This window comes from Panulirus ornatus, chromosome 50 (assembly GCF_036320965.1).
Source record: "Panulirus ornatus isolate Po-2019 chromosome 50, ASM3632096v1, whole genome shotgun sequence".
NCBI lineage: Eukaryota > Metazoa > Arthropoda > Malacostraca > Decapoda > Palinuridae > Panulirus > Panulirus ornatus.
In genome coordinates, this window is record NC_092273.1 from 11,616,467 (window position 1) to 11,630,924 (window position 14,458).

At 38.6% G+C, this 14,458-nt stretch overlaps 1 protein-coding gene across 3 annotated transcripts in view; it reads right to left on the reverse strand.

Moving 5' to 3' along the window:
- Positions 1-14,458, reverse strand: part of LOC139764598 (potassium voltage-gated channel subfamily KQT member 1-like) — a 765,415-nt gene that overhangs the window by 39,923 nt on the left and 711,034 nt on the right. For all 3 annotated transcript variants that reach the window (XM_071691435.1, XM_071691436.1, XM_071691434.1), the window contains exons 4-9: positions 13,296-13,386; positions 11,299-11,425; positions 9,113-9,288; positions 6,777-6,920; positions 4,672-4,782; positions 769-978 (exon numbers count right to left, since the gene is read on the reverse strand). In XM_071691435.1, coding sequence (XP_071547536.1) covers positions 769-978; positions 4,672-4,782; positions 6,777-6,920; positions 9,113-9,288; positions 11,299-11,425; positions 13,296-13,386 — 859 coding nt within the window. The remainder of the gene's footprint in view (positions 1-768; positions 979-4,671; positions 4,783-6,776; positions 6,921-9,112; positions 9,289-11,298; positions 11,426-13,295; positions 13,387-14,458) is intronic.

Sequence of the window (14,458 nt, forward strand, 5' to 3'; positions counted from 1 at the left end):
TGTTAAGTGCATTACATATCAATATTTACTTTGAAAGATAAACATACCAACTGCACATGAAGTGATAAAAACTAAAGAGTTTATTATTCAACAAAATAAGATAAGCAAATTCATGAAAATCAGTGTATCTATCATTAAATTATGAATATATCATGCATCCAAAAAGTCACATTTCTACTGCAACAGATACCAAAAACATGTGCTTTCAACCAGGCAATCTAAAAAGCATTTTGTCTATAATCAGTTTTGACTTAATCCTGCATACAGTCTGATATGCATAGCAGAAATAATGACTATTAGATTATTAGCTATGTTCAAGCAAAGTTTTTATTTGTTAGTAAAATAGTCAATCTCTGCCAGGCAAACTAAAAGAAACTACATGAATAAGAGACCATATACAGTTATTACTTCTCTCTTACTTGAGCCATGGCAGTCCCACAAAATGTGTATCTTTATTTAGTGAATTATGAAATGTTATCATTTTCTAATAAGCAAACGATTTTCATTATCTTTAAGGAAGTTGAAAGCAGTATAGATTAAAGATTCTCTTCATACTGGACTACTAAAAACTTTGTAAGTATATCTCTCAGTTAACATGAATGAAAGAGCATTGTATTCTCATCAAAACCATCCCAAGATGTATACGTGTGTTTAGCTTAATGAAGCGCAGTAATTTGTATTATTCTCTAATACAATATCTTCACAAAAAATAATAACCAAAATTAATGACTCAAGAATACACTTTCCCTTTTGTATATACTAAATTACCTTGCTCAGTGGTGTGGACTGCGAGTGATTATTGGCATTAGGGTCTTTTAAGTGAATCTTCCATGTAGCTGTGGAATTGAAGTGTTTATCTGCTGCATAGCAACGCCACAGACACTGAATCAACATGGCTGCTGCTGGGATTTGACGGTTAAAGTGCTTCTGCCGCTGCTTCTGCTGCACTTTCAAAGCAAACCCAGAGCCAAGGATACCCTGTGGAAAACGAGAGAATTTTAGGTAGTGAGATATGTATTTTAAGACTTAGATGATAATAAAAGAAAGGTGATTAAACATTCACAATATGAGAAAAGTTACAATACGAGATCTTTTACTAAAAGCAAAATGCAAAATGTGTAGTGTGCGAGCTATACAAAACATTTTCAGCATAAAATGAGCTATCCTGCACCAATATAGTATGCTACATAATACAAATTAGAAGAGATGAATAAAAGAAAAAACAAGGGAGAGGAGAAGGTTGAAAAGGATATTGAAGAATGGAGTGAGAGGCCATTGTTCATCTGTCCCTGATGCTACCTCAAGTGATAAGTATGAAAAAGAAGTTAAAAGGAATGGGGGTTAAAAATGGTACAGATTGGATGTAAAGAGTATTTACCATGAAAATAAAGAATAAGAAAATAATTGGAATCACAAAATTAAAGAGTAGAAATTGAAAATACAAAATATACTGTACTCAGATAAGGGAGGAAAAAATTTGTAATGGTAAACAAACTAAGAATATCATAAAAAGTGAATGGCAGTATGATTGATGATAAAGATGGTACTTAGAAAGTCAGATATGATAAAAGGATAATGGGGTCAACGTGCTCTCAATGGACTAAACCACAGCATGCGAAGCATTAGGGTAAACCATGGAAAGTACTTTGGGGCCCAGTTGTGTAAAGGGAGGTGTGGTTTCAATGCATTAAACATAATAGCTATATATATATACCAATATACTTTGTCACTGTCTCCCGCTTTAGCAAGGTAGCGCGAGGAAACAGATGAAAGAATGGCCCAACCCACCCACATACACATGCATGTACATACATGTCCACACATGCACATATACATACCTATACATTTCAACATTTACACATATATACATACACAGACATACATAAATACTCATGTACATAATTCATACTTGCTGCCTTTATTCATTCCCGTTGCCACCCCGCCACACATGAAATGACAACCCCCTCCCCCCGCATGTGCGCGAGGTAGCACTAGGAAAACACAACAAATGCCACAGTCTCTAGCTGTCATGATGTGTGGATCAGGTGTTTCCTATAAAGGATGTATGTGAGAAATACTTAGAAGAGCAAATGGATTTGTATGTAGCATTTATGGATCTGGAGAGGGCATATGATAAGAGTTGATAGAGATGCTCTGTGAAAGGTATTAAGAATATATGGCGAGGGAGGCAAGTTGTTAGAAGCAGTGAAAAGTTTTTATCGAGGATGTAAGGCATGCGTACAAGTAGGAAGAGAGGAAAGTGATTGGTTCTCAGTAAATGGTGGTTTGCGGCAGGGGTGCGTTATGTCTCCATGGTTGTTTAATTTGTTTATGGATGGGGTTGTTAGGGAGGTGAATGCAAGAGTTTTGGAAAGAGGGGCAATTATGCAGTCTGTTGTGGATGAGAGAGCTTGGGAAGTGAGTCAGTTGTTGTTCACTGATGATACAGTGCTGGTGGCTGATTCGGGTGAGAAACTGCAGAAGCTGGTGATGGAGTTTGGTAAAGAGCGTGAAAGAAGAAAGCTGAGAGTAAATGTGAATAAGAGCAAGATTATTAGGTACAGTAAGGTTGAGGGACAAGTCAATTGGGAGGTAAGTTTGAATGAACAAAAACTGGAGGAAGTGAAGTGTTTTTGATATCTGGGAGTGGATTTGGCAGCGCATGGAACCATGGAAGCAGAAGTGAATCATAGGGTGGGGGAGGAGGTGAAAGTTCTCGGAGCGTTGAAAAATGTGTGGAAGTTGAGAACGTTATCTTGGAAAGCAAAAATGGGTATGTTTGAAGGAATAGGGGTTCCAACAATGTTATATGGGTGCGAGGCGTGGGCTATAGATAGAGTTGTGCGGAAGAGGCTGGATGTGCTGGAAATGAGATGTTTGAGGACAATATGTGGCGTGAGGTGGTTTGATCGAGTAAGTAATGAAAGGGTAAGAGAGATGTGTGGTTATAAAAAGAGCGTGGTTGAGAGAGGAGAAGAGGGTGTTTTGAAATGGTTTGGTCACATGGAGAGAATTGGTGAGGAAAGATTGACAAAGAGGATATATGTGTCAGAGGTGGAGGAAATGCAAAGTGGGAGACCAAATTGGAGGTGGAAAGATGGAGTGAAAAAGATTTTGAGTGATCGGGGCCTGAACATGCAAGAGGGTGAAAGGTGTGCAAGGAATAGAGTGAATTGGGACGATGTGGTATACCGGGGTCGACGTGCTGTCAATGGATTGAACCGGGGCATGTGAAGCGCCTGGGGTAAACCATGGAAAGTTCAGTGGGGTCTGGATGTAGAAAACGAACTGTGGTTTCGGTGCATTATACATGACAGCTAGAGACTGAGTGTGAATGAATGTGGCCTTTGTTGTCTTTTCCTAGCGCTACCTCACGCACATGAGGGGGGAGGGGATTGTCATTCCATGTGTGGCGGGGTGGCGATGGGAATGACTAAGGGCAGACAGTATGAATTATGTACATGTGTATGTATATATATGTATGTGTGTGTATATATATGCACTGAGATGTATTGGTATGTATATGTGCGTGTGTGGACGCGTATGTATATACATGTGTACGTGGGTGGGTTAGGACATTCTTTCATGTTTCCTTGCGCTACCTCGCTGACGCTGGAGACAGCGACAAAGTATAATATATATATATATATATATATATATATATATATATATATATATATATATATATATATATATTATCCCTGGGGAATAGGGGAGAAAGAATACTTCCCACGTATTCCCTGCGTGTCGTAAAAGGCGACTAAAAGGGGAGGGGGCGGGGGGCTGGAAATCCTCCCCTCTCACTATTTTTTTTTAATTTTCCAAAAGAAGGAACAGAGAAGGGGGCCAGGTGAGGATATTCCCTCAAAGGCCCAGTTCTCTGTTCTTAACGCTACCTCGCTAACACGGGAAATGGCGAATAGTTTGAAAGAAAGAAGATATATATATATATAATATATATATATATATATATATATATATATATATATATATATATATATATATATATATATATATATATATATATATATATATATATATATACGCCCATACACGCACATATACATGCACAGACATATACATATATACACGTACATATTCCTGAATGCTGCCTTCATCCATTCCCGTTGCCACCCTACCACACATGAAATAGCATCCCCTCCTCCAGTGAGGTAGCGCTAGGCCTGATGTAGATAGGGAGCTGTGGTTTTGGTGCGTTACACACGAGAGCTAGAAACTGAGTCATTCATGCTGACGCATGGGGTGATGATGTGGTTTCCTATAGGGCAGGGTGGCGAAAGGACTGGATGAGTGCAAGCAAGTAGAATATGTACATGTGTATATATGTATATATCTATGTACGTATAAGTATATGTATGTATATTGGAAAGGATCACTATTTTGCACGTGATCAAGTATATTCCTACGAGTCCACGGGGAAAATGAAACACGATAAGTTCCCAAGTGCACTTTCCTGTAATAATCACATCATCAGGGGAGATGTTTACCAAATGGAGTCCTAGCTACGTCTCTTCATTGTATATCAGCTGACTTATATTTCTTTCTTGTACAATCTATACAACTGAGAAAAAAAATTCATAGAGAGGATATATTCTTCATAATAGTATAAGCTATTTATAGCATGTGGCACATGAGGCAAGTCATACTCACAGCAGGGAGGGCAAAGAACGAAATGGCAAAGACGCTGAAGCAGGAAGCAACGATTTTCCCCATCCACGTCCTCGGCACTGTGTCACCATAACCAATTGTTGTCACTGTTATCTGAAGGAGATAAAGCAGGTCAATCGTCTGTTGCTTTAGGGTGAGACTGATGCAAGGAACAGACACACTAATATGACTTAGCACATTCCTGAGGTATAAAACTATATATCAGAATGAGTAACAGTCATCCAGATGATATAAGTATACAGTACATTAAATGGATCCGAGTTAAGTCATATAGTGAGCCACAAAATTTTCATCCTTGCCTAAAAAGATGGTCACTTGGAATAACATCAGTTCTTTAATTCAGCCATTCCAGGAAAAAAAAAGATTCTGATCTGATGTAGATCTTCATACACACCCTTGACAGTAGTTTGGAAACTGTGATGAAAACAGGCATCCAATCTAGATAAGGATGTGAGTATAAATGCTAGTTAGTTCAGTCCATACTAAATGCACAGTAATCTAAATTGAATATAATAGTCTTGAGTGAAAAGACTCGTTGAAGGAAGTTCTTTGACGAGACTGTACTCCAAATGATACCGCTTCGTCAAAGGTGACTTTTCATTTACAGTGTAAGCTTTTGCAGGAAGACCTTGGTAAAACCAATAACGAATCTCTGTATAAAAAAAACTCCCCATATTCTTGGTTGCAAGTCAGATAACCAATCACTGGCAACATGCACACATTACTAAGAATGTCGTGAAATACAAAACAGATGACTTGGTTGTTGGTTGTCACATCACTAAAGTCCAGACATGAAAATGAGAGTTTGGTGTTGTTCTAACTAACCAGTGAACATCAATTTACTTTACTGTGTTACTCTACTTCCCCCACTTTAGCATACTTTTCCCTCCCCAAGGATGAAGGTGTAGAGGCTGCTGTAAAATCCTTCTTTATTACAATTACTCCTCTCCAATCATGATTTGGACATAGTTTCCTAAAGGAATAGTACATTTGGCTAAGTCTACTAAGAGTATGTCATGAGAAAACATCCTTTTTTGTTCACTCATACAGAGTTTAAACCTATGTCCAGTATATTAAAATGAAACAAACTTCCATCTTAATATAAACACTTCGTACAGTTTCACTTTGCATGCCAAACTGATTGGCCAAGGGAGATTACTTTCAACACTTGTACATCTTTCTTCACACAAACACACAACATTGATATGATGTTCTTCTAGCCCTCATTATTTCACTCTCTACAGCTGTCTAGCCCAGTGTGGTATAACCCTTCTTGCTGTCCTCAAATTCATAAACATGTCCTGACGAACCTATTACCTGCAACATCGTCTTCATGTCATACCATCTCAAAAGAACTTCTTAGAGGCATTTTTAATGATCTTAACATAACACAATACTCACACATCTTCGTCTTTATTTCAATCTCCTATGATGAACTATGCTACACAAGTTATATTTCCCAACTACAACTTATTCTTAACTCATCTTCATTGAGATAAATTACGTCTTCACATTCATACATCAAAAATGGGATAAACTCTCAATCATGCTTCCTATGCATTCTCACTTTCATTCTTCCCAGTTACATGGGCTTTCAGTGCATCTTTCCCACTACAAGCTTTACTGATCCTAACTCCCAAATACTAACTTGACTGTATTTTCCTTTATTCAAACTGGTGCTGTACTATAACTTCACTTTCAAATACAAGAATCACACACTTATCCACATATACTTTAAACATCCTTTTCCTAGAAACAATCTAAGTGAACTAATACTCTATTCAAACCTTCCTCTCATGTGGCAAACAGCACAAAATCATGTGCATACAACAACCGTGGTAACTTTATTCTGTTCCAAAATGGTTCAGCATTGTGTTGTCCCAGTATCATCACATCTCATCCTGAAGAGGAGTTCCATCCATAAAGACATCATACAACCATGACATTGTACTGGCGCTTGGCACATCCCAACATTCCCTAATTCCAACTTTCCTCCTAACTCTAACAATTGATACAACAACATTCTATTACAGCGAAAGTATAAATGCCACTACTTGTTTCCGTGTTAATTTCTGGTTGTTACTTACCACTCCCCACCAGAGGGCATCTGCGTAGCTGGAGAAATCCCCTTCTCCGTCATCTTCTGCCTCATCATTTTTCTCCGCCAGATACACAAAATAAGACGAGAAGATCAGGCCGAGGAACCCGATATACAGAGTCGTTATCAACTCCTATTGAAAGATGAAGGGAATGGATTTAGAACAGTATCATCATAGATTACACACACACACAAAAAAAAAAGATTACCCTAATAACGGAGATGACAGTAAAGAAAAACACAAAACGTAAGGTGACAGGGCATGATATAATATTTTACAAAATAAACTTCAAAGAAAAAATTAAATCAAACCTAAAATAAGAGGTTCCTTGTAAAACAAAGATCAGAAAGGAACTGACTAACTAACCATTCTCATATGCATGAATCTATTCCTTTGGTAGAAGCAGTCTAGAGTACATACATCTAACATCACTGAACCATAATATGAAAAAAACATGTTAACCTCAGGAACAGAATACATAAACAAAGTGTAAGAGATATGAACTACAAATTTATGACTTACCTATGTCATGCAAATCATATATCAGAAAGCAGTCATGCAACAAAGCAATATCTACATGGACACAACATTTGACTGACCACATCCAATCACAAAAATATTACAAGGAAAGTTTTGGACAGACTCAAACAAACAACAGATCACTAAAATGAAACCATAAATAAATCAACGAATTGAATAATGAAACATAAATTCTTGCTATATAATCTCACTTTTACAATCTTTGCCCTCAACTCTCTTTGCAACAGCACTGCAACCTTCCCATCCCAACCACTCCAATCCCCAAATACAGATAAAAAGCATACCCCTATGCAATCTACACTGTATCTCCAGATCATCCCTTCTCCTGCAAAGCGTAAAACACAAATCACACCAAAATGATCCAACATGCACTAAACCACAATCCACCCATCTCTGTCTCAAGCACCACTTCCCCCAGACATACTACCTACCCTAGGGAAAAAGTAAGTTACTCTCTCCTCTGCCTTCTAGACTCCACCCTTCTCAACATATCAGGGAACCCATCATATCTAAGACGCAACTTCCACACCAAAGACACTGAACACCGTTATTCTCGGCTGTTATTCTGTGCTTCCATCACAGATGTGCACACAATTCACCACACCTCTTTATCTGAGTTCCCCAATGAAGGGGCATCCCGGGGTGGGGATGTTTAAAATGTCTTAATGACCATTGATAGGATATACTTCATGCACGACCTGTACCAAGATTATCGGCTAATGAGGATTTATGATGAAGTTACAGAGTCAAGACAAACATCACAAAAATAAGTCTGGTAATCTACTTAAGAAATCAAGTCATCATAACCCATGTGCCTAAACCCATCTTTAGAGGAACCTATTTACATCTACATTCTCTCACATTTCCCCTGTCTGGTATTCCAAACTCTGGCACCTCACATATTCCGACACCTGCTGAGGTAGTAATACTCGAGATATGCCATTTGTGTCTGTGACATTCACATATCCATCATCCAGGTATTACCCTGACATCAGCGAATTGCCTTAGTCCACGTTTGGCTGTATTATACTAAGACGCATCAGACCTTGCATGAGGGGAGACTGGCTTACTTAGATGAACATATGAGAAGACAATTAAGCACTTTAATATAACCTTCCCACCTCTACCTTTACACTGTATATTGTGGGAGAGGGAATAAGGAAAAATATTTGCGAAGAAATGTGTAGTATCCACCTACTTTACATTCATAATAATCTATATCGCATATTGATAAATAAAAACTTCATAAGTTGTTATAATCTATCAGGTCACTCGGGAATTGGCTGTCACTAAAACTGGGTTGACGGTGAAATGAAAAGCACATGAGTTTTACCTGGTAGGGATCTCGGGCTCGATCTATATTCAGTCAAGTCTTGTCTATTTCTTTCATTACAACTGTATGTGTTGCTCAACACTGAGGCAGTGTATAGAAAGATGTGATATAGGGGTAGCGACATGTGTGTTTCCAGCAGAACATGTGGGGACTGAGGGAACGTCAATCAATGAGACGACCAGAATGCTGATTGCCAAAAAGGGGAAGGCTCATGTCTGAGGAGAGCAATGGTGTAGCAACTGGAATTTTGCCTCAACGAGCCAACTAATCTTGAATTCACGTCTATAGCAGAGAAAGATTTTCTTTCGTTTTAAGCCAAGATGGAAAACGTTACACGAAAAACACATGTTAATACACCATCAGAAAAATGGATACTGCCTGGAAAAATAAGAACTTGGAATATCAATAAACACTGAACTGTAAATGTATCATGAGAAACTGTTTAACTCACTTGTCTGTGGATGAACACGACGGAGCCTAGGAGTCTCCACGTCCCACCTTGTCTGTCCACATGCAACATGCGTAAAATCTGGAGAAACCGGATCCCCCTGATTGCCGATGTTGCAAACACCTGGCCATTAGACCCCACACACAGAACAACAACAGACGCTACCACAACTATCAGATCTGGAAAGAGAATTATGAAAGCCGGTAATAATAACATCGAACGGTTAGGTCACCAACTGTGAAGGTGTATGTGTATATATCATCCCTGGGGAAAGGGGAGAAAGAATAGTACTCACGTGTTCCCTGTATGTCGTAGAAGACGACTCTTTAGAAAGAGGAAGAACGGGTGTCTGGAAAGCCTCCCTTCCTGTATTACTTTCCAAACGAAAGAACAGAGCAAGGAGCCATAAGTAATAACCCTTCACACCTCCTGCGCACCTCATGCATTCTAATAACTTCATCATCTATTTCAATCCATCCCTCCACCACCCCGAACACCATAAAATTACTTCCATACATCTCCTCCAACAACTTAACACCCTTGTCACGGGTTCCTGGCATCTCTGAAAGTTGCAAAATGGTATAGCACACAGAGGCCACAACAAGAATCTTGTCTGAAAAGATGTCAGATGTTCGTAAAGTGTCGGGGTAAAGGGATGAATGACACAAGCCAAGCAGTGATATTATAAATGCTGACAACAAATAGAAGTTTAAGAAGTTTCATAACAGCGAACGTCGAGAGACGAATCCAATAAGAACGTATTACTCTCTTCCCTTACTGTTTAAATAAGAAAAACAGACAACGACATAAAATGAGAGAAAACCCGTTAAAGCAATGGAAACAGACCAATAGACGAATACAATCAGCAAACATTATCAACATAAGTTGTGTGTGTGTGTGTGTGTGTGTGTGTGTGTGTGTGTGTGTGTGTGTGTGTGTGTGTGTGTGTGTGTGTGTGTGTGTGTGTGTGAACAATCACATCTCATCCAATTCGCATGCATCTGGTCTCTTAACATTAATAAAAGTCCAATGTGTTAATGGAAACAGGACTCCCACACTTAGAAAATTGCTTCTTGCAATGTACATCTTACACACTACGTTGCTTCGAGAAGCGAGACGAATGTTTCTGAGAGAGAGAGAGAGAGAGAGAGAGAGAGAGAGAGAGAGAGAGAGAGAGAGAGAGAGAGAGAGAGAGAAGGGTGAATCTAAGAAAGGTTGAGAGATATATTTACATATTGTAACCATCGACAGTCAGGGAACAATTCAAATGCATGAGACGGATAGAAAAAGTCAATAAGAATGGAAATGAAAATGAAAAAAATTAGAAAAAGGGACGATACGTTAGCCTATCGGTCAACAGAAGCTATTAGAAAATGACAAAAAACAAAAGTGATGATAAGTACATCATCACTACTCATACATAGGTCATGAAAAAGTGATTTAAAAGTGTCATCTCGCAGTTACCTTCGGCACAAAGTGTCACTCAGATGCCACGACTGAAACTCGATTATTAAGAACGGGACAAATACCTAATAACTTGAACGAAAACGATACAAACACACTCTGCGCAGATCTTGATTAGACATTGTGTTCTAATGATGAACAAATGACAAATAAAAGAAAAAGTTTTATATTTGATGATAACTGAGCAAGTATTACACAATAACACAGGCTACAGGGCCAAACTTCCTTCTCGAACATCACCGGGTATGTGATGTAGGACTTCACAAATTATAATTAGTCTACCAATGCCCAAAGCTGCACTACCCTCAGTAGGGTGGATAGGATGGACTCCTTTGAAGAGAGAAGTTCTTTCACGAGGTTGTACTCTGTATCGTCAACTGACTTTACGTAAAGATCCTCGCTAAAGTAACATTTCACTCGCAGTGTAACCTCGAACAAGCGCAGTCCGGTAAAATATTTATGTACCTGTTTACCAAATGGCGTCCTAGCTACGTCTCTTCGTTGTATATCAACTGACTTGTATTTTTTCTTGTATCTCCCCTGATGATGTGATTATTACACGAAATTGCGCTTGGGAACTTATCGTGTTTCATATGCTTGTGGACAAAAAGGTATATATATATATATATATATATATATATATATATATATATATATATATATATATATATATATATATATATATATATATATCATAAAAGAACATAACAGTTAATTTAACGTACCTATAATACAAATTGGTTTTCTTATAAAACGTATTCTTCCTAAGATGCCCATATACTTGGAGCGGCACCCCGCCGCCCACATTCTCACAGCGTACTCCACCCCGAAGAACACCACCAGACAGATCTCCTGTAAGAGAACATAAGAGTGTTAGCAATGCACACGGCGGACCAGGCCTTGGAGACAGGATACTAATGAGAGACAACTAAGAAATAGTCGTCTATGATTTTGAAACACAAGTGTGGTTGGAACTATGTTGAGTACTATTGAAACAGGACCTGACAGATGGTTTCTACGTGTATGAAAGAGGATCAAATAGCCACCCCTCTCTCGACTGTGAATGCTTTTAACCATCAGTCATAATGAATTCACTCCTGCACATGTGGGCGAGAGTGTGTGTGGTGTGTCTGTGCGTTACAATGCCCTAATCATCGATTGCCTTTACCAAACCAGATAACACTCCAGCTAACAACTTCAGTAACTCCCACATGCGTGGGAGGTCAACACACTGTTATAAAATACAGGGGTGTATTATTTATCTTGTAATACAATCATGCTAATAACATCTCGACTCGTAATTACGTTATGGTCTGGCCAGCCAAATTGACTGTCCAAAGGTGATTAAAAAAAAAAACATAGGAAATTCTTTTTAACTGGTCATCCTGTACTGTATTACTATACAGACGTTAAATGGTATGAATAATCTTCTAACGTATATACTGTTGGGTAACAAGGGCCAGAGCTCTAGCCTGTTGGGCTGTGGCGTTCCTTCTGATGTACAGTAGCACAACAGACTGACAGAGCTTGTCTGTTGAACACCGTCACCGTCGACAGCGACATCTGGTTTGAAATTGACACCTTCACCAAGGCTCGACATGATGTAAAACGCATAATGTAAAATGATTAGCATTATTTTGTTATATTACTTGGCAAGTCAATTTCTGCGAGCGCCCACATATCAAAACACACTCTCACAAAAAAAAAAAAACACATATTCCTTTTCAAGTGAGATTTGTAAAGCACAAGAAAATTCCCTAAGTGAACGACAACATGGTTTCAGGGAGAGCAAGTCATGTTTAACGAACCGCTCAGATTTCTACGAGAGAGTGAGCTCCGTTTGAAGACAATAAGGGAAGGCTTGGGTGGACTCCCTGTGTCTGGAGTGCTAGAAAGCATTTGAGACTACTACATGGGAGGCTTTATTAAGAGGTCTGGATCACCAGGCAGAAATAAGGGGACACTCCTTCGATAGGGAGAAGGGGGACGAGTAAAAGACCCTAAATTAAACATCTCTTGTATGTATCACTTGAGCATAGTAAAGTAAAGAATAAGAATAGGAGTGGTAAGGTCTGAGAATTCAAACCGAATGCTCTGAAGATGTTGCCGAAGTAACCAAAACCATAAATTGTTCATATAAAGAATATTAACTCTGGTGAAAGTCTGAATAACTGACATGAGATGGTTAAAGAGGTTTTATACGAGAAATGCTTTAGCAGAACGTAAAAGCGAATGCGTAAAAAGAATGATCTCTTAAAGGTAACAGCTGGCAAGCCACTCTGTCAGACAGCCAGCCTAGCAGGAATTTATTTTCTTTATAGTTATATAGTATTTTCAGCCTGTATGTTAAAAACCTTTGGTTCTTAGACAGTGGGGGAACATATTAAGAACTGCTGCAGTGATTTCACCAGGAAAATAGAAATCATAAACCGAGACAAGGATCATAAGTTATTGGTTATCAAATGACTAAAAAAGACATTTCATCTGACCCCACAAGGCTGGTAAAATTAGTGGGAATTATTGAGCAACAGGATCAGAAGTCATTGCAGTTGGAGGAGGAATTAAATGCACTAAAGAATATAGTCAACGCTCATGAACATAGATTCGCGTCCCCTACAAACATTAATCAAACACACTCGAGTGTAAATTCGCTCCACATACAAATAGCTAATTACGTAAGGTATGTAAACACAACATACATAGCATCACACACACTACTTACCATCCAAAAGAGAGTTTCATTGGCGAATTCTTCATATTGTGTGATGGTTGACAAGACACTGAAGATGAGGCAGATGAGAACGGCCATAAACCTGTCAAAAGAAAACGGTTGTCATTAAATTCGATACAAAAGAAAGAAAAAAAAAGAATGGACTGCATCAAGAGCCTATGTTATTCAATCAGATATGTAAGGTCTCTCTGGAGAGAGAGAGAGAGAGAGAGAGAGAGAGAGAGAGAGAGAGAGAGAGAGAGAGAGAGAGAGAGAGAGAGAGAGGCCAAGGATAAAAGAGAATTCAAAATCTCATCACTGGTGTACAAACACAGACATCTTAGCCCCTTACTCAAGTCTACTTGCGACATTTTTCTTTCATATCTCTCGAAGTCACAACGGAGTAATATTTTTCTTCTTCTCTTCCTCTCGTGAATATAGATGGATGATTATAACTTCAAGTACAACAAAAAACAAATACATAAAAACCTAGTAACTTCCAGGCAACAAATGTCTATCAGCCAAGTAAATGTTAAGAAGGGGAGTATGAAGTTTCGATGCATCAGGCAACTAATCCATAACGCACGGAAAAAAAAAAAAAAATAATGTAGCCGGGACAATAATAATGTTGGCCTGGAACGGTAGCCTAACCTCGCTAAGGGTATACATCCTCATTTGCATTTTAATAGGCGCTGCAGCAAAGCATAATAATGAAATCACTATTATCGTACAGGTTTTAAGAAAGCTGAAAGGGGGAGAGGGGAAGAGGAGTCGCTTGTCAAGTTTTGTTGTCATTTGAGGATGATTTCGTTGCATCTTTATTCTCGCTGTGGTTTGCATTTTCATTTTCTGGTGTGTTCTTAGGAAATATCTAAATATCATGATAAGGGAGTTAATACCTTTCTGAAAATTGGATAAGCCAACAGCTTATTGAGAGCAGGACAAGAACAGAGTTGACTGAAAGCAGGACAAGAACAGTTTACTGAGAGCTGGACAAGAACAGTTTATTGAAAGCAGGACAAGAACAGAGTTTACTGAAAGCAGGACAAGAACAGTTTACTGAAAGCAGGACAAGAACAGTTTACTGAAAGCAGGACAAGAACAGTTTATTGAAAGCAGGACAAGAACAGAGTTTGCTGAAAGTAGGACAAGAACAGTTTACTGAGAGCTGGACA